We start from the raw sequence: 27,858 nt of genomic DNA on the forward strand, positions 1-27,858 counted from the left end.
CCTCTGCCTGCAGCTCCCCCTGCTTGTATGCTTTCTCTCTCTCTCTCTGTGTCAAATAAATAAAAATCTTCAAAAAATTTTAAGAAAATAAAAAAACAGTGGGAGGTGGGTAGTAAAAGAGCTAATTTCTCACCTTCCAACTGGGAAGTAAATAGATAATGCATATACATTAAAAAAATCAAGAAATAAACATGCTATTTCAAGAAATGGAGGTAAAAATGAAATTAGAATCAAAAAGTGGTTCCTTTCAGGGACACCTGGGTGGCTCCATTGGTTAAGCATCTGCCCTTGGCTCAGGTCATGATCCCAGGATCTTGGGATCAATGCCGTGTCAGGCTCCACACTCAGCAGGGAGTCTGCTTCTCCCTCTGTTCCTCGCCCCCCTCATGCCCTCTCTCTCAAAAAAAAAAAAAAAAAAAAAAAAAAAAACTTAAAAACTTTTTAAAAAGTGGTTCCTCTCAGAGCAGAAAAGGAGAGACAAGGGGAAAACAAAGGATAGCTTTCACAGTAAGTTTTGTAGAAATTTTTGACTCTTAGAACTACATGCTTACATAACTTTTAAGGAAAAAAAAAGATGAAGTCTATAAAAGCCAATTTTCTTTTGCTTTCTTGTATGGATCCCCAAAGAATAGGGTACCCAGTTAGCAAGTGCTCTTTACTGCTTTCAAGTAACTGTTCACTGGTTTCTCAGGTACCCGCATACTTGCCTCTAAGAGGCAAAGGCAGAAATCATAGGGTCACCACCTTCGAAATGGTGAAGCTTTTGTTGAAACTACCTAAGTGCTTCTCCTTTTATTCCTTTTAAGGAAATAGATTTTTCCCTGCCATCAAGTTAAGTGCCTTTCATTAGCTAAAATGGCCCTTGAACCAACTGAGTCTCAGAATCAACTGAGTCTAACTCGGAAACTATATTTTACCTTTCAGAGTTAAAGAGCCATGTCTTTCTTCACAAAGCACAACACTTACACAAAATAAGCGGAACCATGTTTCTAACGAATTTTAAAGAAAAACATAAAATAGTCTCAGTAAATATATTTTCAGAATCAACTCGTTAATGACTTCTTGGTCACACTAGAAGACCCAACGGGAGGAAAAACAGTTTTCCAGTGGATACTAATAAGGACAATGTAGTATAGTCTCTGAAAAGTTGAAATTCTTTATTCTCGGGCGCCTGGGTGGCTCAGTGGGTTAGGCCGCTGCCTTCGGCTCGGGTCATGATCTCAGGGTCCTGGGATCGAGTCCCGCATCGGGCTCTCTGCTCGGCAGGGAGCCTGCTTCCCTCTCTCTCTCTCTCTCTCTGCCTGCCTCTCTGCCTAATTGTGATCTTTCTCTGTCAAATAAATAAATAAAATCTTTAAAAAAAAAAAAAAGAAATTCTTTATTCTCAGACTTCTTACTTTTTCATTCTTAACAGTCCATATTACCTTTCTGTTGTTAACATAAATTTTGTTTAACAAGTAGTTTCCACTGAAGTTAAACCTGATGTATACCCAGCCATTCCACTTCTTGGCATACACTCTTTTAAGTACTCCTGTCCACCAGAAGACATGTACTACAAGAAACTGGCCAGTAGGGGGCGCCCAGGTGGCTCAGTCTGTTAAGCATTGGCCTCTGGCGTGGGTCATGATCCCACTGGGATCAAGTCCTGCATCAGACCCCCTGCTCAGTGGTAAGTTGGCTTCCCTCTCTGCCCTGGCCTCTGCTTAGGCGCGCCCTCTCTCGCACGCGCGCAAATAATAAAATCTTAAAAAACAAAAACAAAAACTGGCAAGTACACAAATGTCCATCATCACTGTGGTTATCCTCATGCGCTGGAATACTAGGCAGCACAAAAAAAGGATGACTGGTACATGCAACAGTGTGGCTGGAGGCCACAGACACAATGTTGAGCAGAAGAGACCTGACTCAGGAGTAGTTAATATACAAGATTCCTATTAAGCAAAGTTCAAAGATAGGCAGATTATTAGCAGAGAAGGGTCTGACTGAGAAGGTGTATGGGGAAGCCTTCTAGAGAAATGGAAACACTCTATATCTTAATAAGGTGATGCTTGCATGGGTATATGCATTGAAAAAACCCATCCAGTTGTATATTTAAGATGTGCATCTCAGCCCCATGGAAGATAAACCTCAATAAAAAGCTCTATAAAATTTTGACACAATCAGAGAAAATTTTTACTTATAATTCATATTACACTATAATTTATTTTATGAACTGTTGGTGACCAACAGCTGACAGCAATTATGAACTATATGTCTGTACTTGCAAAACAACAAGTTATAACTCAATACTGGTATACTCAAAAATTTTTCCCCAACTTCTTATTTTGAAAAAGTATAAACTTACCAAAAAACCGAAAGACTTGTACAATTAACAACCATATGTCATTTATCTAGATTCACCAATTGTTAGTATGTTGCTATTAGTCACGCTTCTCTATCAGTTTTGGCTCAACTATTTGAAAATACGTTGCAGACATCTTGACACCTTACCTCTAAAGAATATTCTGCTATACAACCAAGGTTTTCAGTATCATGCTAGGAAACTTAACACTGATATAAAAATACTATTTAATACATAACCATATTCAGATTTCTCCAACTGTTCCATAAATTCTCCCCACACTTAATCCAGGACCACCCACTCATTCCTGCATTGCATTTGATTGTCCTACTTCCAGACTCCACCTTTAATCTGGTACACCATGTCCCCAAGTGTGTGGTTTTTTTTTTTAATGTTTTACTTATTTTTGGTCTTTCATGACATGAACAATCTGTCCCAATTTAGTTTTTAAATGTTCCTGGTATCTGAAACCCAAATGTCTACAAACGAATGGTTTCTGTTTACTTGGAGTCTTCTATAATCTTCAAAGGAGACCGTGCACTGAAATACCTATATCCTGACACACCATTCACGTAAAAAAATAAACCATGAAACAGTTCAATTTCACACACACAATTCATGGTGTTCTGCTTTAACTCACCGCTGAGTCTGGGCAGGCCACGGGGTCTGGTTTGGCGTGGGCACTGAATTCGTGGGACTCACTAGCATGGCACTATAGATATTGGAAGCGACCACGAGTATGCAGAGAAGTATGGGCCCAATGATTGCTCCTTCCAGGCCTAAGTAGTACGCCCCGCCAGCCACTGCCAAGCCTGTCAAGTAAGGATGCCCACCTCTGGAAGAAAGAGCATACAGATTAGCTCATGGCTTTTCATAAACGTAAGCCTTGGAGTAAATCTGAAACACATCTCTAGCACAGTGTTCATTCCTAACACACCAGGCCTTTGACTGCATGACCAGTTTTCTTTAGATTATCTCTGTGCAGATAACTGAACATTGGTTGTACTAACATTGAGATGTGACACATCTATGTACCTATGTAACACATACAACATCTGCCTTTTTATTAGGTCCAGCAACGGAGGGAGTGAAGTCCAACTGTAAACAGATATCCTACACCCGTTTCATGCCTGCCTGACCTAGGTTAGTCTTGGCTGAGGACTGGTTACGTAAGTCACATGTTCAGTTTACTTCCACTGAGAATAATTAAAGGGGCACAATTTAGTGTGTAATTCAAATAATTATGCTTTTTATAAGGCACTACAATAGTATTCAAGTTATTGATAGGTTAGACTTGTGGCAATATCCTTAAATAGTTTTTAAACAAGGGTAATGATAAAGGGCATCCTGAGGAAACTATCCTTCACAAAGCCCGAGATTTCTATCTCAGAGGAGAGTCGTAATTGCCCTCCAGCTTATCACAGGATCACTGACGTAACCCGAATACAGTAAGAGTTACAGCCGCTGGGCACAGGGATAACAGTAACAAATGACCACTAACGTAAGAGGGACTGGGAAAGAAGGTATGTTCTAGTTCTAGTTTTCAAACACAGGTAATTGGAACAATTTACTGAGGGGTAAATAACTCTGGAATAATGTTCTGTACTATGTTACAGTTCAATAAGTAGATTTAAGGTGAGGCAGCCTTTAGGAAACCAATACCTTATATTCATAACCCATCTTCATTCCCCTCAAAAAAAATCAATTTAGGGCAGTATTCCACATAGGTATTATGCTATGTAAGTAAGCTTTTTCCCTAAATAATACACTTTTAAAAATTTCTACCAAAAATGCTTAAAGCTTAAAAAAAGAAAGTATGGAAGCTTGTAAATAAAGTCTTCATTTATTAAAAAAATCTAACAATTGACACGAAATCTTTCGTTTCCTAATGCTGGTTAAACAAGGTAGTATTTTATTATTAAGATAAAATCACATAAATCTTAAATTCTAGCTAGAAACATTAATAAAAAATTTAAAGTTTAGACAAATGAGAACATTTAATGATAAAGTCATATAACTACTCTATGTAAATTTCAACTGTTAAGCACCAATTAACCATGTCCTGATGTGCTCCTTTTGTCTTTAAATTTCTCTCTCAAGTTTTAGACATAACAATTTCCCTAAGGCTTGTGCATGGAGTTGCTTATTTCTTATTGTTCTGGAAATTTGGGGCTTCAGAGTAGTTATATATCATTCATTTTCTACTTCAACTTACTAGAGAGAAAACAAGGTGGGATATCATTTGTCCCTGTAAATTTTCAGTTAACTTAAGGGGACACTTTCTATGAACTGAGCTCTTGTCTAAACTTACTGTGATGGTGAGTTTTACTTAAAAAAATTTAATATATTAACTATTATGACAGTTTCAGTAGGCATATTCTGAATTTGAGTAAACTGATGAAAACTCAGCATCTGGTTATATCCTAGATTCTAATAAGTAATGTGAATCTGGATATGTGACCAAGTAAGAATTGGCTTGATTTACTCAATGCAATTTCTAAGAGATACCAAAATCTATAAAAACAGGTATTTATTTATTGTATTACATGGCCAAAGCTTGGATTCTGTCTTAAATTTAACCTGTACCCATCCTAGAACCATACTAAATATCTTAAGTAACAAGAGCTTTGCTTATTGGACATTACTAACTTTATGAGATTTGGTTTCACATGGAAAATCTCAGACCTACAACTTAGTGTTTCTCTCCAAAAGCAAAGAAGTTCTAAAAATAACCACTCACTCATTACTGTACTTAAAACGTTTTATGTACATCTAATAATATTTCTTTCCTAACTTAAAATATCATTAAAACAGAATATTATCCACAATTTTGTGTTAACAGGGTCTCAATATATGTCTAAGTATTGTAAATACTTAGACAACAAAATCGCAAACAGTATTAACTATATTACATTAAAATCTGATTGTATCAGTGGGATCATAGGGACTACCTCACTGAAAAATCCTACTGTCTGTCCCTTTTCCCGTCCCCAAAAGGGAAAACAAAACAAAACAACCCTTCTTTAACAAGGCCACATAAATCCCTGGATATGACTCACCAGCAACTTGAGAAGTTCTGTGGATACTTACCCTGATATATCCGAATAGATGGCAGTATCTACAAAGTATGTTGGCAAGAGATGAAAAACCAACAGTAAGATGGCTTTGCACCCTAAGCCTTGTGTAAGCCACAGGTCTAGAACTGCAGGTACTGCTGCCCAGTATGTCCCCAGAAATGGCACTGCTCCTAGGATTGCTGCTAATGCTAAGATTAAAAGAAAAGCAACTTGACATCACCATTAAAATGATAACAAAACAGCAGAACCTAAGTACTAGCTCCTCCTACTTAAACAATTACACCAAAACAAGTTAAACAAATACAAACTCGAATTTCAAGTGCATGATAATGCCCCATTTAACTGAATTTGCTAGTTAAATTAAGGTTTGATATCTATCTCAAAAGCTGATGCTGAAAAATATGTGTCTACTTCATCAATCTCGTAAGCAACAAAACTCTATAATGTCCCACAGTTGTTATTTTGAATCAATGGTTAGTTAATATACAGTCCTACAATACTACAGTAAAGCACTGGTCAAAATTTGTACTGAGTCCAAAGCCAAATTAGAAATTAGTTTCTCAACCCCAGGGATGAATGTATATTCTTCATCTTGTTTCTTTCTAACAAAAATAAAATGTAATTTAACCAAAAATAAAAACAAAACCCTGGATGAAAGACCTTACATCAGGCAGCTGTGGATTCTAGCTCTGGTCCTACCACTAGCCAGATATGTGATCTTGGCAAACGTCTGGTTTCTCATCTCTACAACAGGAATCCCCCTGATGTGCCCGCCTCACAAGGTCGTTATGAAACAACCACCATGTGCTCTCAGGCTGCTTGCACGTCACAGGGGGGCTTAGAGGCAGTGAAGTAGGAAAGATTAAGAATGAATTTGGAAATGTAAAGAAGAAAAGGAGTGTGGACAAAAGGGGAAGAAATGGTGGTAGAGGGTAAATGTGGAAGGCAGATATATTTGGGAAGACAAGCAGCCACAGTACTAACAGAAGGCAAAGTGGAAGGAGAGGAGCAGAGATAATGTAGGGGAAAAAGTAAAGGGTGGCTCTGAACCACCCTGGTGCTGACAGAATGAGGGTATTATCAGAACAGATCCTAAGGGGTATGGAGACAGCTTATGTGCCGGATACATTCGTCTTGTCTGAGGGACAGTATCCTTCATGGTACAAAGCTATTTGGCCAACTCATTGCTCCCTGCCAATCAGTTCAATTCACACATTCACTGAGTGCCAAGTATGTACTAGGTGTTGTGCTAAGTGCTAGCACATTCACTCATTTAATAAAGACTTCTCACTGCTTTCTAAGTGCTGGGATCACTCCAGCTCCTGGGAATAACAGCATCAATACACATTACAAGTCATACTTCTGCTCCTATTCTAGACTAGATTAGATCTCAAAATTTAGTATTTTAAGCTTGAGGAAGATGGCATTTCCCCATGTACAGAAAATGGCTTTTCCTTAAACAGAGGACAATGGAAGTTTTGATTCTATTGTTACCTGATGGTATGAAGACAATATTGATGCCAAATATGGTATGAGTCAGCCATGTGTACAGTCCATAGAAGCCAGCCATTTTGAGGGAAGCATCAAACACCCCTCTAGAATGACCAAAGATAAAAGGGAAAGTAAATAAACACAGCACCATATTGTGATTAGAAAAATCAGTATGTCCTGGCCTCTGACTTCATGTTTACTAAATTTCTCTGGTGAAAAAAATATCTGAAATATAACGCCTTAAAACAGCCTATTCACTGAGGTAATTCATCAACTTTCCCCTTACAAAGCACATCTTTCACCGCCAAAATAAATGGAAAAAAAATTAGGCATGACTATCTTATTTCTGAGAACACAGTTAAATTTTGAGAAATATAGGCTGTGGCCAGCCCTCCCCTTTCGGAAGAACAAGTGCAGGATAATATAACTTGTACTTCGTGGGTCTTCTCTTATTAACAAAATTTTCCCACGTTCTTTCAACTCTACACCCAAGCCTGCCAAGAAACTTTTACAAATGCTATCAGAAAATGCAGGTCATTGGATGAGAATTTATGGGGGGAAAAAAAAAGTCTTCACTACCTCCCAAGTAAAATCAGAGAGGAAAATAACAAAAGGGATAAAAACAGATGCACGTAGTTGGTAATTAACAGGAATGAAGTACATGAAAACTTGCAATGTCAGCTGCTTCAGCTTTGGTTTTCAGTTGGAATATTAAGGCACTCTTGGTCAGGAGGAGAAATTAGGAACTGCTTAGAGAGAGCACAAAAGCAGCAAAGTTATCCCAAAGGAAATGCAGGATTCTGCGGGGCACAGGGGAAGCATGGGCATATACTCAAGAGAGAAGGAAAAGCTGTCATTAAAAAATTACAGGCTGTGGCAGCAAAGGGGACACTGGACACATAAAAGGAAATATTGAGCTTTTCCAAAGCATCCCAAGAGATAGACCGTAAGAGCAAAGTCAAGGTCCAGAACCTAGAGATTCGGTCATTTACTAGAATCCTGACACATGGCCTTAGTGACAAAGGGCTCCCCAAACTGTCAAACCTCTTTTGTCATGCTGACCAGCAGCTTGCACTCAAGAATGGAGAGCTGCCACGTGACCTCGGACAATAAAGACGCAGATTAAAGTGGTATCAAAAAGGCTGAAAGGAAGGGAGAGAACCCGGAGGAAACAGAAAATACCAGAAGAGCGAATGAACAGAGGAGATAAGGGAGAAGGAAAAGTAGCCCAGCTCCAGGTTTTCAACGTGAGGGGGAAAGAAGAGCAGTGTTTTAAGGGCACGGAAAAGCCCTGAATGAGAGGACGTGGAAGAAAAAGGAATATGTTTAGTTTGGGCAATGGTAAGAAATAAGGACAGTGAAAATACCCTGGAAGTAGCTGGAAGCGAAAGACAAAGTTGATGGAGAACTTGGGACAAGAGCTTTGAGATGTGACAGAAGAGATTAATCACAGGAAAGGATAAGATACCCTCAGGGACAAGCCCACAGAAAATGGGGCAATGGGCTGTGTTCCCACGGGGAACCTAAGGACAGAGATACATGAGCCAAAGAGATAATGAAATCATACCTGCAGTTGGGAGACAATCACTAGAGTGTAGTATTCTCAGAGACCAAAAGAGAAAGAAGCTTTTGAGAAAGAGGAGATGATATTAAGGTCAAATACCCCAGGGAGATTAATAGGAATAAGGTCTTTTAAAAAAAAAAAAGAAGAAGAAGAAGAAGAAGTAGTACAGGGGGCCCTGGGTGGCTCAGTGGGTTAACCATCTGCCTTCGGCTCAGGTCATGATCTCAGGGTCCTGAAGTCCCACATCGGGCTTCCTGCTCTCAGGGATCCTGCTTCTCCCTCTTCTCCCCGCTCATGCTCTCTCGCTGTCCCTTCTCTCTCTCTCTCAAATAAACAAAATCCTTAAAAAAATAAAAAATAAAATAAAAATTTTAAGAAGCTACAGAATTTAACCAGAAGTGGGGACCTCAATGATAAAAGATATAGATGTTTTCACCAACCTGATGTTATTCAAAAGGTTTTACCAACCTGTTGTTTAAAAATTTTTATACCAAAACGAAGTTAGTATCAAAGATGCAACGAAATATCTCAACTGAATCACTCCTTTGGGTGGCAAGTAGGCAAAACTCAACCCAGAAAGGACCCGTGGTAGAAACAGCACATAGTCTTCCTTCCTCTGCCTCTGGGAATACTGACTGTTGATAACGTTCTCATTAAGGCAACTTTCAAGTAATTCTCTGAACCCTAAATGTATTAGATACTGTTTGCAGTTACTGAACGTGTTCATGTAACCCAATGAGGGATGCAAAGGTGATGTACTCCCCTCAGTCGTACTGTTTATGACCTGATACACAAGCTTTCTATAAAACAGAAAGACAAATCCCCTAATAATTAACCAGGAGACAGAACGTTTTTTTTAACTCCATCAGATTCCTAGCCATTTTTTCCTCCTTTTTATTGGCTTTACTGAACTATAATTTATAAACAGTATAAAACTCACCTTTAGGTGTATTGATTCAATAGGTTTTGGCAAACATATACAGCTGCAGAACCACCGTGATAGCCAAGATGTAGAACATCTCTGTCACCTGAAAACGTTCCCTCATGCCCTGGAATAGTCTACCCCTCCCTGAACCCTGATCTCTGACACCTACTGGGTATGCTCTCTGTCACTAAGGTTTTGCCTTTTCCAGAATTTCATATGAACAGAAGAACCATACATTATGTAGTTAAAAAAAAAAAAAAAGTGGTAAAACATACATACTAAGAAATTTGCCATTTAACCATTTTTAACTGGACAGTTCGGTAGTGTCGAGGACGTTCACATCATCATACAGCTTCTGTATTTGTTTCTTCGACCTACGCCCGTATTTTGAGACTCGCTCACATTACCATCAGCAGCCTGTTTCTCATTAATTGCTGAGTAGTATTCCATTATTTGGATATGCCACAACTGGTTTATCCAATCACCAGCTGATGGCCATTTGGGCTATTTCCGGTTGGGGGCTACTGTGAATAATGTTGCTCTGAACATTCGAGCACAGGTCTTTGCATGGACATACGCTTTCACTGCTTTCCAGTTTATGTACCTAGAAATGGAAATGCTGGGTCATGTGATATGTTTTAATTCTGTAAGAAACACTCGCAATTCCTCTGATCTCTTCAATTCAAAGAAAGTGTAGAGTCCGTGGATGATCAGTCAGAAGTCATTGCCTGCTCTATTATACCACATCTCTTCAAGGGGAAAGGCTAAATTTCATACTTCTGGTCTTATAAGGGTGAGTACTGGCAGAAATAGCAACTCAACCTCAAGAAAAATTAAATGGCAATGCATCCAAAAGTCTCCTAACTGACCCAGTGCATGCTGGGTACCCAATAAACAGTAGTTATTACCAGAGCTATTGTACTTACATTTCCTAAGAACAGTATATTTCATTGATGCTCAGAGGATTCTGATGAAGACTCTAGAAAGTTGTAGCACAAAAGCTTAGTGTCCAAATTGAGAAGGTCAGTTCAAGAAACACTATCGTTTGCTAAGGACCTCTGTGGCAGGCTGAATAACAGCCCCACAAAAGTATCCACATCCTAATGCCCAGGCCCTGGGAATGTGTTACCCTACATGGCAAATGGGACTTTGCAGATGGGATGGCAAATGGGACTTTGCAGATGGGATTAAGCTAAGCACTATGAGATTAGGAGGATTATCCTAGATTACTGGTGAGGCCCCATGTAATCACAGAAGTCCTTATAAGAAGAAGGTGACTCTGATATAAGACAGTGGTGATGGAGGTACAAATTGTGAATATATTAAAACCACTGAACTGTACACTTTAAAACGATTACAATGGTGAATTTCATCTCAATAAAAACAATTTATAAAAAGAGGGAAGCAGGAGAGTCAGAGCTAGAGGAGACATGAGGACAAAAGCAGAGGCCAGAGAGAAAGAGACATTTGAAAATGCTACACTGCTGGCTTTGAACATGGAGAGAGGACCATGAGCCAAGGAATGCAGGCAGCCTCCAGAAACTGGAAAGGGCAAGGAAACAGATTCTCCCTTAAAGCTTCCAGAAAGAACACAGCCCTGTTGACACCCTGTATTCTAGGACTTCTGACCTCCAGAACTGTCAGATAAAAAAAGCTCTGTGTGGTTTAAGCCACGAAGCTTATGGCCATGTTCTAGCTACAATCAAAAATGAACACAACCCACTACCTGCCAAGCACTGAGCTACATGCTTTGCCTATGTGATTCCACTGACTGCTTGTGGGATCCCCTCATTCATCTAGAGAAGAGAGTCTTGGTCAAAGATCAGATAAATCTGTTAAACTGAAAGTGCATATCCACTTTTCTTTAAAAAAGGGAAAAAAAAGAAAAAAGAAGAGAAGAAAGCGCAAAATGAGTGCAGGGGCCTAGGGGAATGGAGCTGAGCTATTTTCAGTTAAAAGGCAAGAAAACTCTTCTGGATATTGTTGGATGTGGGTACTAGATCGCTCTGGTATTTTAACTCCCAGTCAAGGCAAGCAACTCACTAAAGGTCAAGATGTTAGATAAAGATTTTTGGTATTCTTTTGGTATTTTTGGTATTCAGATTCCTATTAAGTATTACTAAGATATTCACCTGCAGGCCAAACATATACCCGATGGTCCTCAAAGTCAAGACATCACCAAGAGAAGCCTGAGGAGCTGTATGACATCTGGTTCTGGTCACAGCCATCATTCTATAGTGACTATTCTAGCTGACCACTTCCAAGAGGAATGGGGCTCAGTACACCCATGCTGAGACAAACTGGGGCCCTATTCACCCTATTAGAGTGAAATGTTCTGGAAGACTTACATGAAGATGGGGGAAAGGAACAACAAGAGGTGTGACAAGGCACACACAGTGCCTACAGTGTGTGCACCCACATCCTACTAGCACAACTCTATGGCAAGCTCTGTGACCCATTGCGGCACCAGGGGGCTGGGCTTTTAGTGAACTGGGTGCCTAGGCGGGGAGCTAGTAGAACAGACTGAAGCAGTACAGATCCAGTAATTTCAAGAGGGGTTCGTACTGCCTTTTTACTTAGAAGAATTCAGGCCTTCATTTTGAGCCTTTTTTTTTTTTTTTTTTTTTTTGCCTTTGTTTAAAAAAAAAAACAAAAAAAAACCTGAACACTCTCAGTTTAAAACATTCTCTTGCTATCTGACCCGAGGTCTCTTTTCTGGATGAATGAGGGGACCCAAGAGGAAATCAATGAAATAAACTATGCAAAGCATGTAACTAACTCAGTGTTCGGTGCCCAGCGGGTGCTCAGAAATGTCAAGTAGAGGATGGATGAAAGAAGGGACAGGACTGGGGCCATGGGCCCAGAAGTTAGGAGACTCCGAGAGCTAATAAATGAGACGAAAGGAGTGGTAGTGAGAAAGGCAACAGTCAAGAATGCAGTAATACATGAGAAATGTTAATGAAGGCAAACAGGATGTGGATTCTGCAGCAAGAATACAGAAATCAGAGTCACACAAGACCTGAATGAGCTCTGGTTCTGTCACCAGCTGCTCTGGAATCCCAGTTCTGTCACTGGTTAGTGGCATGATCTCCAAAACTGTAACGCTTCCCTAAGGTTCACTTTGCTTCACCGTAAAACAGAGGTAACAGAGACAAGCATTCACTTCCTAATGTTACTATGAAGATTAATGATGCGACTAAAGTGATAAGCTTAGTGACTGGTGCACAGGAGGCAGGCAATTAAGTTTGTGCTATTATTAGAGAATTGTGTCATTATTACCAATTAGCATTTTAGTAAGGTTAAAAATAATGCACATAGTAACTTTCTTTTTTTTCCTTGCAGTTTTTGGAGGTATTCCAATTTTTGCTGTGTGCCAAAGAGGTATGGGGTATGGCAAAGCTGGGAGTAGAAGAAGCATACAACAAAGTCTTAGATTAATTATTTTAAATTGTAAGGTGCTGGTGAAGCTGCATGAACAAAACCCCAAAATACAGTGAATATAATGACTGATCTCTCAGGTTCTTTGGAACCTAAAATTCAGGGACTGCTAGGAATTGTTCATTCCTATAATCAAATACAACTTTATCTGGCACATAACTAATGGCATGCTCAATACAGTTTGAATGGGTTGCCAGAAATCACTAGTTTAATCAAAGAGTATTTGTTCTTATAATCACACCAATGATAGATCATTTTCCCATTTCATTCACTCATTGATATCAACCCATTCATCAACACTTTTTTGGATACTCAAAATTCAGTGAGCATTTTCCTATCTTGTCATCAAAGAAACTAAGATACACTTCATCCAATCTCTTGCAAAAATCACAAAAGTGGACTTGAGGCATTTTTTAAGGGTGGTTACATTTGATTTGTGCTGCACGAACGCATGGTGCCATTGCAAGTTACTCCTCCCTTTATAACTGTTCACAACCTAATGATCAAGCAGAGGGAGAAGCAGGCTCTCCACTGAGTAAGGAGCACGATGCAGGACTCGACGCCACGACCAGGGGAACATGACCCAAGCCGAAAGTGTCCCTCAAATTAATAAATAAATCTTAAAAAAAAAAAATGCCTGGGGTACCTGGGTGGCTCAGTCGGCTAACTATCTGCCTTCGGCCCAGGTCATCAGGATCCCAGAGTCCTGAGATCTAGCCCCACACAGGACTCCCTGCTCAGCAGGGAGTCTGCTTCTCTCTCTGCCCCTCCCCCTGCTTGTGCTCTCTTTAATAAATAAATACTTTTTTAAAATCTTTTTTAAAAAATGCCTGGCTAGGTTAGGATTTAATGCTTAACCAGCTTTTTCCTTACCCTTTACAAACTGAACTCTAAGATGACACTTAACTCTTTTATAAGCTAGCTAATATCTCAGCTCTCTCATTTCTGACCAAAAGGGTGTTCTTGTGGGGAGAGATGGCAAAGAAGCTTGAAAAAGCGGGGGCGGGGGGGGGTGTTGTTACTTTTCTAAATAAGTGAAAACTGGCCAGACAACCCATGATTTGATCAGATGACCTGGATTAATGGAATGAGATTGAAGCAAGGAGGGGTTTGGGGAGAATGATAAGCCACAGTCAAGAAGCTCTACGCCCTGTGAGAACACCAGGCTCCAGACCATAGACAGGCAGACTGCACGTGTCTAAGGAAAAAGAAAAGAGCCCCAAATCAAATTTCATCTATTCCCAATACTTTCTTACACTGGTTCGCCCTTCTTTTCTTTCTAAAGATCAGACAGAAAGACTATCAGATTATTATTCCCTCAGGAAACAGCCATGAGCATGACCTTACCAGTGTTCTACACTCACTGCAATATACTGTCCCTCCGAGAAGGCTAGGTAGTAGACAGGGCAGGCCAGCTTCCAGAAACACAGCAGATAAAATTACCAATTGGGTAAAGGTATCTTCACTACTACCTAACCTCTCTTGAAAAGTTACATCTCCTTCCATTTCCTGGTTCATCTTCCCCAAAGACCCAGCTCTATGGTGAAATGTACAGAAACCAGATGACACTGGATTTCCCCATTGCAGAGGGGAATGGTCACGCAGCACGAGCAGATCTAGCACGCTGCTGAGGAGCACAGAGAGGCTGCTTCTGTGGAAGCCTTCCGTCCCCACTGGAAAAAACAGTGAGTCATTCTCACACACTGAAGCATAAAACAGTGACATCTCATTCAATCAACTGGAGTCCTTGGCAGTAGAAATATTAATTCAATATTTTTATACATTAAGACATGATTTTGTGTCTTTGACAGTGCCCAATGATCATGGATGCTCACTCTAGTGCTAACTAAAAAACTAACAAGGGGCTGTTTCAATCATATAGACAAATAGCAAACATTTGTACCTTAATACTAATTATAAGGCTATTAAAATTAATTTAACAACTTTTAGAGCAGCACAATGGGAAACTAAATACAAGCCAAATAAAGGTTTAAGATTATTAAACTGATCTATAATTGAGTAGTTTAAAAAGGCATTATTTTTATTGAGTGGGTTATTATTTAAGAACCTCAGTTAATCTGACTTTCCCAAGTATGCTTTTTCTCTATTCCACTGTTCGGAGAGTTATCTCTTCAAATAAATGAAAATATATTTTCTTACAGCTTTAAACTCTTCCTTATACATTTTAATTTAAACAGATGCTTATAACCTTAAATTCATGAGAATTTCTTTCCAATGAATATTTAATTCGTTCAAAGTCAAAAATGGAAATACTGATTTACTGAATGAGCGACAGTGATTTTTTTTAATCCAAATACTTTTAATTCTCCAGAGTTGGGGGGCAAAGGTGAGAAGCACATTCACGTTCCAGAAAAAAAAAAAAAGGAAAAGAAAAAAGAGATCTCACAGCACATACATTCTCCCATCCAATTCATAAGTAGAACTCCCACCCACTGGCACTGAAAAGCTGTATTCCCACAAGCAAGAGCCATACCCGTGTGCATGCACTCATGTGAAAATATCACACACACTAAATTGCACGGAGGCCGTGACAACATGCAACTTAGTAATGTGCAATATCTCCACCAGAGCAGGCAGAATGGGAGCATCAGGGGAGAAGGGTGTGATGCAAACATTCAGGATACAACATGCTCTCCAGGGACGAGAATGGTTTGGGTATAAGGGATACATGCCACTAACATAAAAACTCATGAAATGAAAACCCAAATGAATACACAAACATATCCAATTTAGAAAAAACATTTACTTATTCAGAACTGAAAATCGTAACTGAGATTCAAAAATTGAACAGGACGGTGATCATAAAATAGCCACATATTTCAGAAGGCAAAGCTTCAGGAGCCAAGACACTTTGGCTGCCTGGCCATGCAGTTAACCCCCAATTTTAATTCCACTTTCAACTTATTGATGGGTCATATAAAACGAGTTGAATGATTTTCACTTGACCGCAACAGTAACGACGACTAATGGCTCATGTTTATGGAGGCTGATCACAGGTTAAATTGCACTCTCAGGACTTTATAATAACATTTTCATAATCATGTGTATAATATTTTTCCTCTTAAAATCTTTGTCCATGAAGAAACATTCCATCTTGAACACAATCCTTCAGAATGAAAAATCTGACAAGTGCTCGAGAACTAGAGCTCATTGTTATCTTACATACATGAGAAGGTTTTTCAGAGGTATCTGTGTAAAACCTGTTCGTTTTAGGTCTTGAATTTGACCCAGTAAAGAAAGAGACAAAAAGCACTTGGACCGCTAAAAATTATCTTGAGTTAAAATCTTTAATTTACATAACTGTGGTTACACATTTGATCCAGACAAGTCATCTGGTCTGTACTGTATTTCTCAGTTTTGACAACTGTTAAGATTATAGTTCTGGTACTAAGGGTTTAGACATCTTCTTATATCAAAAATATGACAAAAATGAATGGTTTTGATACCAGTATCCTTTGGAACCAAGACATAGCCTATGCTATAGTGCATAATTAGTGTGTACAATCCCAAGAAGATAAGGCAAATCTAATTTGTGAAAAGGCACATATGTATTTCCTCTCCCTATAGATGACCATACTGGTTCTAACCTCAAATTTCCTTGATGAGCCAAAGACCTGAATTTCTAGCTGCCAGCCTCATGTGTCCATTTGAGTACTCCCAACACTGCCACAAATTAAACTGTAATCTTCTGCCCCAACCAGGTCCTCCTGGAAGAAGGCACCATGGTATACCAGACGGATATGTGCTTACTTGCTTGCTGGCTTTTTAAAAAAAAATGTATTTTTAAGTAAACTCTATATTCAACGGTGGGGCGCAAACTCACAATACCAAAATCAAGAGTCACATGTTCCACCAACTGAGCCAGCCAGGTGCCTAGAATATGTCCTTTCAATCAGCTGGACCTAGGTACAAATCACAGCTCTGCTTACCAATTCCAAGCAATCATGACATTAAATAACTAAGTTTGAAACAAAGGAGCTGGCATATTTGCTATAAAAACAAAATGGTTCACTCTAAGAAAGCAGAACAAGAGAAAATCCAAGAACCATGATTTGAAACAGAAAAGCTTTTGTGAGAGTAAGAGTCAGTATTAATAAAGGTTATTTCAGGAAAAGGAAGTAACTCTCTTGAGGTTCTTAATGGGACAAGATAGATATTTTTCTGTAAGGCTTAGCTTTAGTCACATTGAATAAAGGATTCTGCCAACCTTTGACATGGTTGATTCAATAGTTTCAGCCTATTGGGAAATAGGTTATTTTTCTTTTTGGTTGAGTTATTTACATAAACTTCTCTGAGTCAGATAAGGTCATTTAGGTAAACTGACATGAATTTATTGCTAGGGTTTTCAACATTTGATTTACTCAATAAAGATGATACCCAATGACCATATACGCTAGAGCCAACAGGTGTCCTCCCTGAAGACAGCTTCACCCTGAAAACTGTTATATTAGATAATAAACTCCAAAACTTGGTATTTTTACATAGAGGGCCCCACATGGATATCCAAGAGCACTACAGAGGATAAGGGCATTTTTAAAAATTCTATCTGATGGCCAATAAAGGAAGCAAGATATTGATGAAGACTTTACCCAGGCCTTGCTAGTAGGAAAAAGAAAGATAACCCAGCAAATTTTCTAGAGAGAATGTACTTTAGCAGCATGCATGCTATTTGAATGTAACTGAGGGTTTTCCAGAGACAAAGTGGTATCCTCAACCAGTTGTTAAATGAACACAATGAAGAAATAAGCCAAGATCAGTCAGACAGAATTATCAGGTCAAATCAAGATTTCTATAAAAGACTAGTTACAAGCAATGCTATTTCTTAAAAGTAAGTGGAAACATAAATGCCAGCCAAAGATTCACTATTCAAGATAAGTTTAAAACCATTTAGCGAACAACTTACTAGAAAAAGAAGCTTTGATGGATAACATGGGGATTTAATTTGGACAACTATTCGTAAGCAGTAAAAATACAGTAGAATCCGGGCGCCTGGGTGGCTCAGTGGGTTAAGCCGCTGCCTTTGGCTCAGGTCACGATCTCAGGGTCCTGGGATCGAGTCCCATATCAGGCTCTCTGCTCAGCAGGGAGCCTGCTTCCCTCTCTCTCTCTCTGCCTGCCTCTCTCTCCATCTACTTGTGATCTCTCTCTGTCAAATAAATAAATAAAATCTTAAAAAAAAAAAAATACAGTAGAATCCTAATGAGCTAAAAGCAATGAGACAAGGGTGGGGAAGGAGCTGAGATAGGCCTGGGCTGCAAGGGCCTTTCCCTATCCCAAATGACAAAGATGAAAGGCAGGGTTGTGGTAGGGTCGTGGGGGGTGGAGGTGGGGATAGCCAATGACTTGGGAAGAGCATATGAAGAAAAAGAGGTAAAGAATATCTCATTCAGAAGCCAAGCTTGCACAACAGGACAGAAGTTTCTGGCCAGAACTTGTGAGATACACACATAGCCTGTGACTTGAAAATAACCAGAAACTTTGATTTTCCAGTATCCGATCTACCCTCATGCAAAGGGACAGCCTGGCTACAGAGGAAGAGAGGAAGAAACAGAAAGACCGTCTGCTGCCCTTGCCTGGGCACAGCTGCAGGGCCTGAGAACAGGAGGGTGCCCGGAGAAGGGGAGGTGTATGTGTGTGACAGAGGGGCTCTCCCCAGCAAGTGACATGAAGACAGGAGCTGCAGCTAGAGCAGGAGAACTACAGCGGGGGAAAGCCGTAACTCACAGCCCTGACAGCAGGAAACTGAAATTGAATTTTTTTCCTATCAACACTGGCATTGCTCACATTACTCTCTCAAAAGAAAAATATCTGAAAATACCAGGTCCGCCAACCAGTTTAATAACACCGAATGTTATCTGAAAGGCTCCCGACAGAAAATAGGCTTCTCACAGACAGCAGTTTCTGATGGAAAGAGGAAGAGCATACATCTTCTCCCTACCTGATAGCTTCTTCCACAGACTGGCCAATAATATTAGAAGAAGGACCTGGCTGAGAGAGTGGTGTCAGGCTTATCACCCACTTCACTGGCTTGTAGTACTCATCGCTGGAACTTAATAGATAAAATAGTGTGGTCAGGAAAATTATCTGCAAAACAAAGGATAGTATCTCCTAAAAAATCACATTTGGAACTTACAGGAAAGAAGCGTAAATGGAACCACAATGTGCTTTACTGTGGAAGGAGAGGTATCACGCGCTTATCTACCTGTACATACCAGAGACAGCACGAAATTGAGAAGGGCGGTCCCACTGTAGAAGAGGATGGTCAGCAGCGTCGTGACAGTGGTGAAAAGCAGGCTCACGTTCCGGCTCATGACCATCCACAGAGACTCTAAGATCTGATGGAGACGGAAAGCCAAACATCAGGACGAATCCTCCAGAAAGAAGGCTCTACAGCTCTGGGCTGTGCTTTTTACTACAAGCGTGTGAGTATCAGAAACTGAAAATAACTGAAAAGAAAAAATCATCTGAAAGCATGTGAACATTGAATAGTAAGGAAAATGGTTGGGAAATATGATATGGTGAACCTATCTCCAAATCATATTAGGTAGCCATTAAAGATAGCTCTATTATAACACAGAAAAACATTTTCCGATATACTGCAAGGTTATTTAAAAAGCAGAAAATAAAAACTTTATATGTAGCATGATACATATAACTCTGTAAAAATGATATTTATAGGAAAAATACCTACAGGAAAATATTCCAGAATGCAACCTGTATAGGATCACAAGTGCAGACCATGAAAATTCTAGTATTTGTCTTATTAGCTGCCTCCCCCCGCCTTGCCACCTCCAACTTAGATTCACCTACAAACACAAAAGCATCACATGGATGATTTCCCTAAAATCATAATAAAAGAAATGATCAGATAGGTCAAGGACAGAACTCTGCAGCTGAAAATCTTTCTTCAGATAGATGATGACCCTTATATCAAGACTTAATAGTGTTCATTTAATCCATCACCTGCAAATTCACTAGAACCAGTTATTAAAAGTTATTAATACCTACTAAATATTACTAAAAGAAGATGTACAATATTAATGGCACGCCTGTATGTTTTCATTTCCTATCGCCTCATAAACTTAAATTCCCTCATGATAACATCTGTTCCCTATGACAGAAGCAAAACAGATGATATGATCTTTATTGTAAAAAGAGACAAACCAAAGCTCAGAGATTTTTTAAAACTTGCCCAAGGGCCTTGGAGCTAGTAAGTGGAACTAGAGCTGGGACCAGAAATCTAATGTCTGATTTTATTTTGGTGTGCCCTTTCCAAAACAGCAGTTCTGCTTTTTGTCATATGTGCAAATTATACCATCTGTTCTATGAAAGGCCTACCCATTCCTTTCCTATCTCAAATGTACCATTTATAAAGGCATATTTTGTTGTCTCTGGCGGTTCTTGCAAAGCTCAGCTCAGTCTTCATGGAAGAGCTTTTGCAGGCTGATTTCATTTACAATAACTCCTTACAGAAAATCTTGAAAATGCTTTGCAGTGCTTACAAAAATATGCATGACTGACCATTTGACCTTGTGGGATAAAGAATGAATGAATAACACCACTGATTACAAGAAACAAATCAACAATGCCCTTACTTGTGATTTTTACATGCATTCTTTTGGGGGCTTCTGTCATTTTGGAATTTTTATCAAAAAAATTTTAAATACTTTCTGGGTCACACTGATAGGAAATACTCTGTGGTGATTCTTAAAAAATTAGCTGAAAACATTAATTGTAGACTGCCAGTTCTCCAACAACAATCAAGTAACCTTTCTGTGTACCCAAGGGGATTGGGCAGAAAGGCTCAGAATGTGAAAGCTGTTGTCTATTACAAGTATGAAGGCAGGAATAAAAAATTTGATCAAGGGTTGACCTCGACACCTTAAGATTTTTTTCTGATGAAATAGGTAGTAATATTAAGAATGTGATTGTTTGGGATGCCTGGGTGGCTCAGTTGGTTGAGCAGCTGCCTTCGGCTCAGGTCATGATCCCAGCGTCCTGGGATAGAGTCCCACATCGGGCTCCTTGTTCGGCGGGGAGCCTGCTTCTCCCTCTGCCCCTGCCTGCCATTCTGTCTGCCTGTGCTTGCTCTTTCTCCCTCTCTCTCTCTGACAAATAAATAAAAAAATCTTTAAAAAAAAAAAAAAGAATGTTATTGTTTTATACTCTGTAAGAATGTGTGCTGATAATTTGGATGATGTACAAAAATCAGTGAACCAGTATTCTAAATGACCAGTGCATATCACAAAAAAAACATGCAAGAGTAAAACGCTGATTTCTAACAAGACAGATCAAAAGGCTTTAATATAATACAGTGCAAAAAATTTACTGATATGGTTTCAAATTCCACACTGCAACTAACCTTTAAGAAATACCATTTGTTGAGTTTTGGTGTAGTATGAAAGAAGAACCACAATTATCTGAAAAGGCTATTAAAAGACTATCCTCTTTTCCAACTACATATCCGTATGAGGCTAGATTTTGTTCATATATTTCAATCAAAACAATATATTCCGACTGACTGAATATAGAAGCAAGTGTGAGAATCCAGACATTAAACAGATTTGCAAAAATATAAAAGAAAGCCACCCTTCTCACTAAATTATTTTTTGTTTTAGAGATGCCCGGTGTCTCAATCAGGTAAGTATCTGCCTTCGGCTCAGGTCGTGATTCTAGGGTCCCAGGATTGAGGCCTGTATCAGGCTCCTTGCTCAGTGGGGAGCCTGATTCTCCCTCTGCCTGATGCTCCCTGCTTGTGCTCTCTCTCTCTATGACAAATAAATAAATAAAATCTTAAAAAAAAACTATTTTGGGGGGCACCTGGGTGGCTCAGTGGATTGCGTCCTCTGCCTTTCGCTTAAGTTGTGATCCCAGGTCCTGGGATCGAGCCCCGCATTGGGCTCTCTGCTCAGCGGGGAGCCTGCTTCCTCCTCTCTCTCTGCCTACTTGTGATCTCCATCTGTCACATAAATAAATAAAATCTTTTAAAAAAATAAATAATAAATATCTGAGAGAATACATATATTAAAAAATTATTTTTTGTTTTGGAAAAAGGTTGCTTTCCAGATGTAAGAAATGTCTTACATTAATATGTAATGTTATTTTTAGTGAATTAATATATATTTTTAAAGTTCTCAGTTTTAACTGCTCATACAATAATAATCAACAGAACCCACAAAAACAAATACTCTGGAATCTTCAGACCAAAAAGTTTCATGGCCATCGGACTAGAGGAAACAGGGAGGGGACTATCAAAACCATAAAGTCTTAGAACTGAAGGACATGAATTTCTAGATTTAATTCCAAACTGCGACAGCTGTATTAAGTGCATGGGAGGAAGGGCAAGTGTGAGCGCAGGGACGGGGGCAGGTGGTGGGGAGAACCAAAGGAGTTATAAGAAAACCCCAAAAGTGGTGTAAGAAAGCATGGGAGCATGGGGAGATTTCAAAATCACATCTTCATCTTCATCTTCCATATCAGGAAGCCAAAATATAATACCAAAATTGTAAAACCAAGAAAGACCAACAGGTTATTTTGGAAATTTAGAGGTAAATATCCAAAGAAAGCTAAAAGAATTGACAGCTGTTTCTAGAAAATGAGACTGAAATGGGGAAGCACAAAGCAGGTTAATGTTATTTTTTGCTAAAAAAAAATATTTTTGACTCTCCACTATCATCATCTATTAGTTTAATAAAAATTAAATTTTAAAAAATCTAGCATTGCAGGGCACTGGCTAGCTTGGTTGGTACTGTCCGACTCCTGACCTCAGGGTTTTGAGTCTGAGCCCTGCTTTGGTGGTAGAGCTTACTTAAAAATTTAAAAAAAAAAAAAAAATCTAGCATTGCAAACTTCAACTTTTGTTAGGCTGATGAAAGTCATGAGTCTATTCACAAGAAAACTCCTCTCAGTGAAAAGCCACATGCCAAGACATGTTTACAAAACACGCTGTGGGACCAAGAGTGGTCCCTTGCTGCCTTTGACCCTTTGGCACACAAGGCAGAGGTGGGTGGTACGTGGCAGGAGAGTGGGCTGAAGAACATCCAGTCTCTCTAATGTAAAGGGAACCATATCACCATCTACCAAAGACCCTGCCCACCAAAAGGCCGTTTTCTCTCCAGCGTTCCATCCTGGGGACTTTCTAGTCAGCCTAAGAGGACGGGGTACTTGTATCTCAGAATGAGAGTCTACAACACTGCACACTCGCTTCCTGACTCAGCACTGCTCAGTGACTCTTCAGCCACCAGGGAACTACTTACCCTGAGGCCTATGGCCTGTGGACATCCTTCTAGTGCATTTAGAACTCTCAAAACTGTAAATGTCATGGCATTAAAAACAGGGTAACCAAAGGCTTCTGAGGGTGTGGGGAAAACTGGAAGTTAGAATTTCTATTTTTATTTCTAAGTCCAGTTAAACTAAAAATACTACTTCTTACCGAAAGAAATGTCTCAATGTTCTCGTGAACAAAGGAAGCGATATCCTGCCAGTCCAGGATGTCTCCCAGCCAGCTATTCTGACGACTTATATGCATCTTCTGTCCTTTGTGCCTTCCAGAGTGCGTTACGTTCTACGGAACAAAATGGTTCAGATGTGACATCTCCATCTTCAGCCAAAACAGGAAAACTATAATTTCGGTTTAGATCCACTTGGGCACTTTAATAGTTACTAAAGGGTGAAAAATTTTGCATTATTTAAGAAATCAACTAAGAACTCCACCTAAAGACCTGAACTGTATTTTTCTGTTTACCTTCTCAGTACTATGTGTTAGCCTAGCTCAAATGGTCTCTTCCTAAATACAGCTGTGAACACACTTTATCCCTCAATTTGTACCACTGTACACCAACACAGCATTTACTCTCTTTTTCCTTTTCAACCCTCTACCTTTTGGGGGGGTCTACCACTTTGCTTTTTTCCTCCTTTCCTCATCTCCCTTATCAGTCTTCCACACAAGATAAAAACAGCAAGAGGAGAGAACATACAGGACACCTAAAACTAATACAATGTTATATGTCAATTATATCTCAACAAAGCAGGGAAAGATGAAGAAGAAACAAGAACAGGGAGCAAATCAAACTCTATATGGAAGACAATTACAATGACAAGAACGCAGGAATAATTAAATTTGGAAGAGATATGAATAAACAAAGTGACTAGTGAGGTTAACATTTAGAAACCGAAGTAGTTTCTTAATATTTTGTTTGCATTCTGACACTTTTGCTAACAGTACAGTGATACCACTCTTCATTATGCAATGAAGACTTCAGGTCCTAGTAAAAGACATAAAGAAAGGAATATATCTATCTATGCTTTTAAAACACTGACCTTCCTGGACTATAAAATGAAGCTTTTTAAAGGAGGTGAGGGATAGAAAATGCTGTTTGTAACCAGAAGCCCCAGAATTAGCAGAGGAAAAAGACACCTTTCCAATCGACCGGTTCTTCAGCAAATAACTGTATAATAGTTACAAATTCTACAACCAGTTTTAACCTCCACTCTGAAACTCAGAAAAACAAACACTGTTCCCTCAATTCGTCCCAGGGGAAGAATAAAAACTGGTCACTGAGCAACAAATTCAAATTTGAAATTAAACTTTCCTCCCTTCCACCCCAAGTGAAGAAGTTGATCTATACATGCTCCTCTCCTTACTGCCAACCCTGTGAAAACTGACCACCAACTTGTCTGGTTCTCTACCTCCTTCCCCACTGGACAGTCATCTCCCACAGCCCTGCTCCTGGAGGCCCACAGGCCCTGCCAACCCCGTGTACAGCATGACCCCACACAACCAGCTGCTCTCAAAACCGGCATTTTTATGTTTAGTGGAAAATGGTATTATTTTCCATCATAATTTCTGAAGTAAGGGTATATCAGCACAAGTAACAGGTAAAGGTGATTAAAAATCGAGTTCTCCAAACTTTCGGATCTATTCTATGTACCTCCTTTAAGGAAAAAAAAAGTCTAGACCTGTACTATCTCAACCAGTAGCCACTAATCACATGTGGCTATTAGCACTTAAAATGGAACTAGTCCAAAAACTGGAGAGTCCAAAAACGGCATTAGTATAAAACATACACCAAGTTTCCAAGGCTTGTAAGAAAAAAAAAAGGATATAAAATATCTCACTAAGATTTTTTTCTACTTGTTTGCATACTGAAATGATAATATATTGGCCATTAGAAAAATTAACATTATATACATGGTTTACACGTTGCAGTTCTACACAATGAGATAAGATGCTGTTGATGATAATGAACACAGGATGAAAAACACGATGTCACAGGGACTGCTGGGCTCTGCATGCCAATAAACCATCAATTCAAGGGGACTTTCAGTGACCTGAAGTTTGGGAACTTTAACTTAAGAATTTCAATAAATAACATCCTAATGTTAATATCTACCTAATTAAATCTATCTAGTCAATGAGTCTGTAAAATAAAAGGACTTTATAGTTTGCGACTGAAATCCTCTAATAAAATAACTTACCTTTACAAACCAAGAATGATACAATCTGTCCCAAAGTTCTAGTACTTGCTTTTCAATTACAGCAGTATTGTTCACCTTATCTCCCAGAATTTTATGAAGCTGGAAGAGATACAGATATGATCTGATTTAATATTTCAGACAAAAATCCAGTAAAATTAATTCATGCTAGGTCTTTACATTTGTTCCAAATCAAACTAAAATGTTCCAGATTATTTAACGGCCTCTAGTCACCTTATGATCTTTTCTTAAACTCTACTCTTCAATATTCCTAGCGAATTTCCTTGCCTTTCTTGCCTTTTTGCTTCTCTCTATTTTTGGGTATCTGAGGGGGTTACTTCAGGTTGTTAGAGAACGGTACATATGAAGCCATGATCACTGACTTAGCAAGGCTTATCTGCTCAGAGAAAAGTCTGTTGGATGTGGCTCAAATGTTCATCTATTACACAGAAAGCTCATGTTACATTTATCACCAGTGTAAGAATTACCACAGAACTAGGAGTGCCTGGGTGGCTTAGTGGGTTAAGTCTCTGCCTTCATCTCAGGTCATGATCTCAGGGTCCTGGGATCGAGCCCCACATCGGGCTCTCTGCTCAGCAGGGAGCCTGCTTTCTGCCCCTGCCCCCTGACTCCCTCTCTGCCTACTTGTAATCTCTCTCTGTCAAATAAATAAATAAAATCTTTAAAAAAAAAATTACCACAGAACTTTAAGTAAAATTTTAGGACCATAGCTATAAACACAAATATTTCCTATAGTTTGCTGAGAGACATCAGGTCTCAGAATTATGACTAATTAGACTGGTGGTGTTTCTGGGAATCAAGTACAGTGAGACAAGATAACTTTGAGGACAATTATTCATTATAAAACCCCATGTTTTGTTATTAAAACCACAACATAACAGTAAAAAAAGTATTTATTTATTTAAGAGAGAGAGAGAGTGAGAAAGAGAGAGAGAGAGAATTTTAAGCAGGCTCCATGCCCCATGCAGTGACTCACAGGGGCTCAGTCCCATGACCCTGAGATCACGACTGGAGCCAACCAGGTGCCTCAAAGGCATTTTTTAAAAGATAAATACTAATTTGTAGTCTCACTTTCTTAGCATAAGTGTTTCTACTTTTCCATATCTTCTGCAACTTTCTGCCCATTTATAGATATAATTTAGAATTCTTCATCACTAACCTTCATCTTCATTTTTAATGGTTCCATTTTAGTTCATAAGTTTTTCTTTTTTTTAAGATTTTTTATTTTTAAGTAATCTCTACACCCAACTTGGGGGTTTCAACTCCCAATCCCAAGATCAAGGTCGCACGCTCTACCAAATAAGCGAGCCAGGCACCCTAGTTCATTAAGTTTGGGTATTATTTTACCCGATAAAGGAATACAGAGATGATTTCCAATTTTTAATGTCACAAGTATCACTGCATTGAACATCCTTGCACACAATTTTTTTCTTATTACTAATAGTAAGATAAATGTTCAAGAATCAGAGGAAAGAGGCACTTTACTAAAGGCTCCTACTATGCATTGCTGAACAGTCTTCTATAGGGATTGTACCAGTTAATATTTTCCAATATCGTATGAATAAACCAATTCTTCCAAAGCCTTATGGACAGATAAGCTATTAGGTAATTTAATTGGTGTAAAACTAGAGCTAATTATTTTTACTTTTCTTCTTCAGCTACAAGAGTGACCATTCCTCCATGCTGGTTTTCAATGTGTATTTTCTTTTGTGTGTCCTATCCACACCTTTTGCTCTCTTGACACTGTCCTTACAGATATCTGAACCAGCTTTTAGACATATTGGATGCAAAAATATCTGCCCAAGGTTTTCCTTTATATTTTACTTATTCAAAAACCAAACACAAATGAGTGAATATAATAAAAACCATTTACCTTTGCATAGTATTTTACAATTTACAAATGACTTTCCCTTACATTATGTGATCTTTACAAAACCCCCAAGAGTTAGGAAGAAAAAAGTTTTTATCACCTTTGTTCTTTCAAGATGAGTTAGCAAATTTAGAAAGGACCCATGACAGGCCCAAGGTTAGGCAGCTAACTGGCAGAGGCAGGATCTAAAACTCTAATACTCTTTCAACTACAGTATCTAAAACCTATGAACAAAGAACACCTAACACAGCAAACCGCTCAAAATATAAGTCACAATTACCCCAGTCTAATTTCCTTTAATTACTTGAAAGTTGTCTTTTAAGTAGCATGACAGTCAGATACTCACAGACCTCCTACTACCAACTCTTTCTGCCATTGTCTGCTCAGTTTCTGAGATCCTTCTTGAACCAGAAAAGCCCCTAGTCTAGGCGCTGGCACAGTGGCCTTCGCTGAAATAAAGCACTAGCTCAAACCCAGATCTCCTTTATCACAGCACGACAGTGAGTAACTCTACAACACCACAACTTTGAAGGCAGGATTCAGCATCATTTGAAACTTGTGGTGCTGCCAACCACAGCAGAACATCACAGACCTAGAACACCATCTTGTTTTAATGTTACAGTATATAGCACAAGC

At 39.1% G+C, this 27,858-nt stretch overlaps 1 protein-coding gene and 1 long non-coding RNA gene across 4 annotated transcripts in view; both read right to left on the bottom strand.

The window, feature by feature from the left end:
• Positions 1-27,858, bottom strand: part of TMEM245 (transmembrane protein 245) — a gene marked incomplete at its 3' end in the record, with an annotated part of 97,494 nt that overhangs the window by 13,333 nt on the left and 56,303 nt on the right. For 2 of the 3 annotated variants that reach the window (XM_082696872.1, XM_082696871.1), the window contains 7 exons: positions 25,335-25,433; positions 23,290-23,421; positions 19,070-19,192; positions 18,796-18,941; positions 6,913-7,013; positions 5,432-5,606; positions 2,982-3,176 (listed from right to left, as the gene is read on the bottom strand). In XM_082696872.1, the coding sequence (XP_082552998.1) occupies positions 2,982-3,176; positions 5,432-5,606; positions 6,913-7,013; positions 18,796-18,941; positions 19,070-19,192; positions 23,290-23,421; positions 25,335-25,433 (971 nt within the window). Of the gene's footprint in view, positions 1-2,977; positions 3,177-5,431; positions 5,607-6,912; positions 7,014-18,795; positions 18,942-19,069; positions 19,193-23,289; positions 23,422-25,334; positions 25,434-27,858 lie in introns of those variants that run through there. The other variant, XM_082696873.1, reaches the window with a different exon arrangement.
• On the bottom strand, positions 11,487-18,783 carry LOC309847101. The gene is made up of 2 exons (XR_014302308.1): positions 13,393-18,783; positions 11,487-13,362 (listed from the first exon to the last, which is right to left on the bottom strand). It is a non-coding gene; the product is annotated as an uncharacterized lncRNA (long non-coding RNA).

Source organism: Mustela nivalis, assembly GCF_964662115.1.
Source record: "Mustela nivalis genome assembly, chromosome: 13".
Classification (NCBI taxonomy): Eukaryota; Metazoa; Chordata; class Mammalia; order Carnivora; family Mustelidae; genus Mustela; species Mustela nivalis.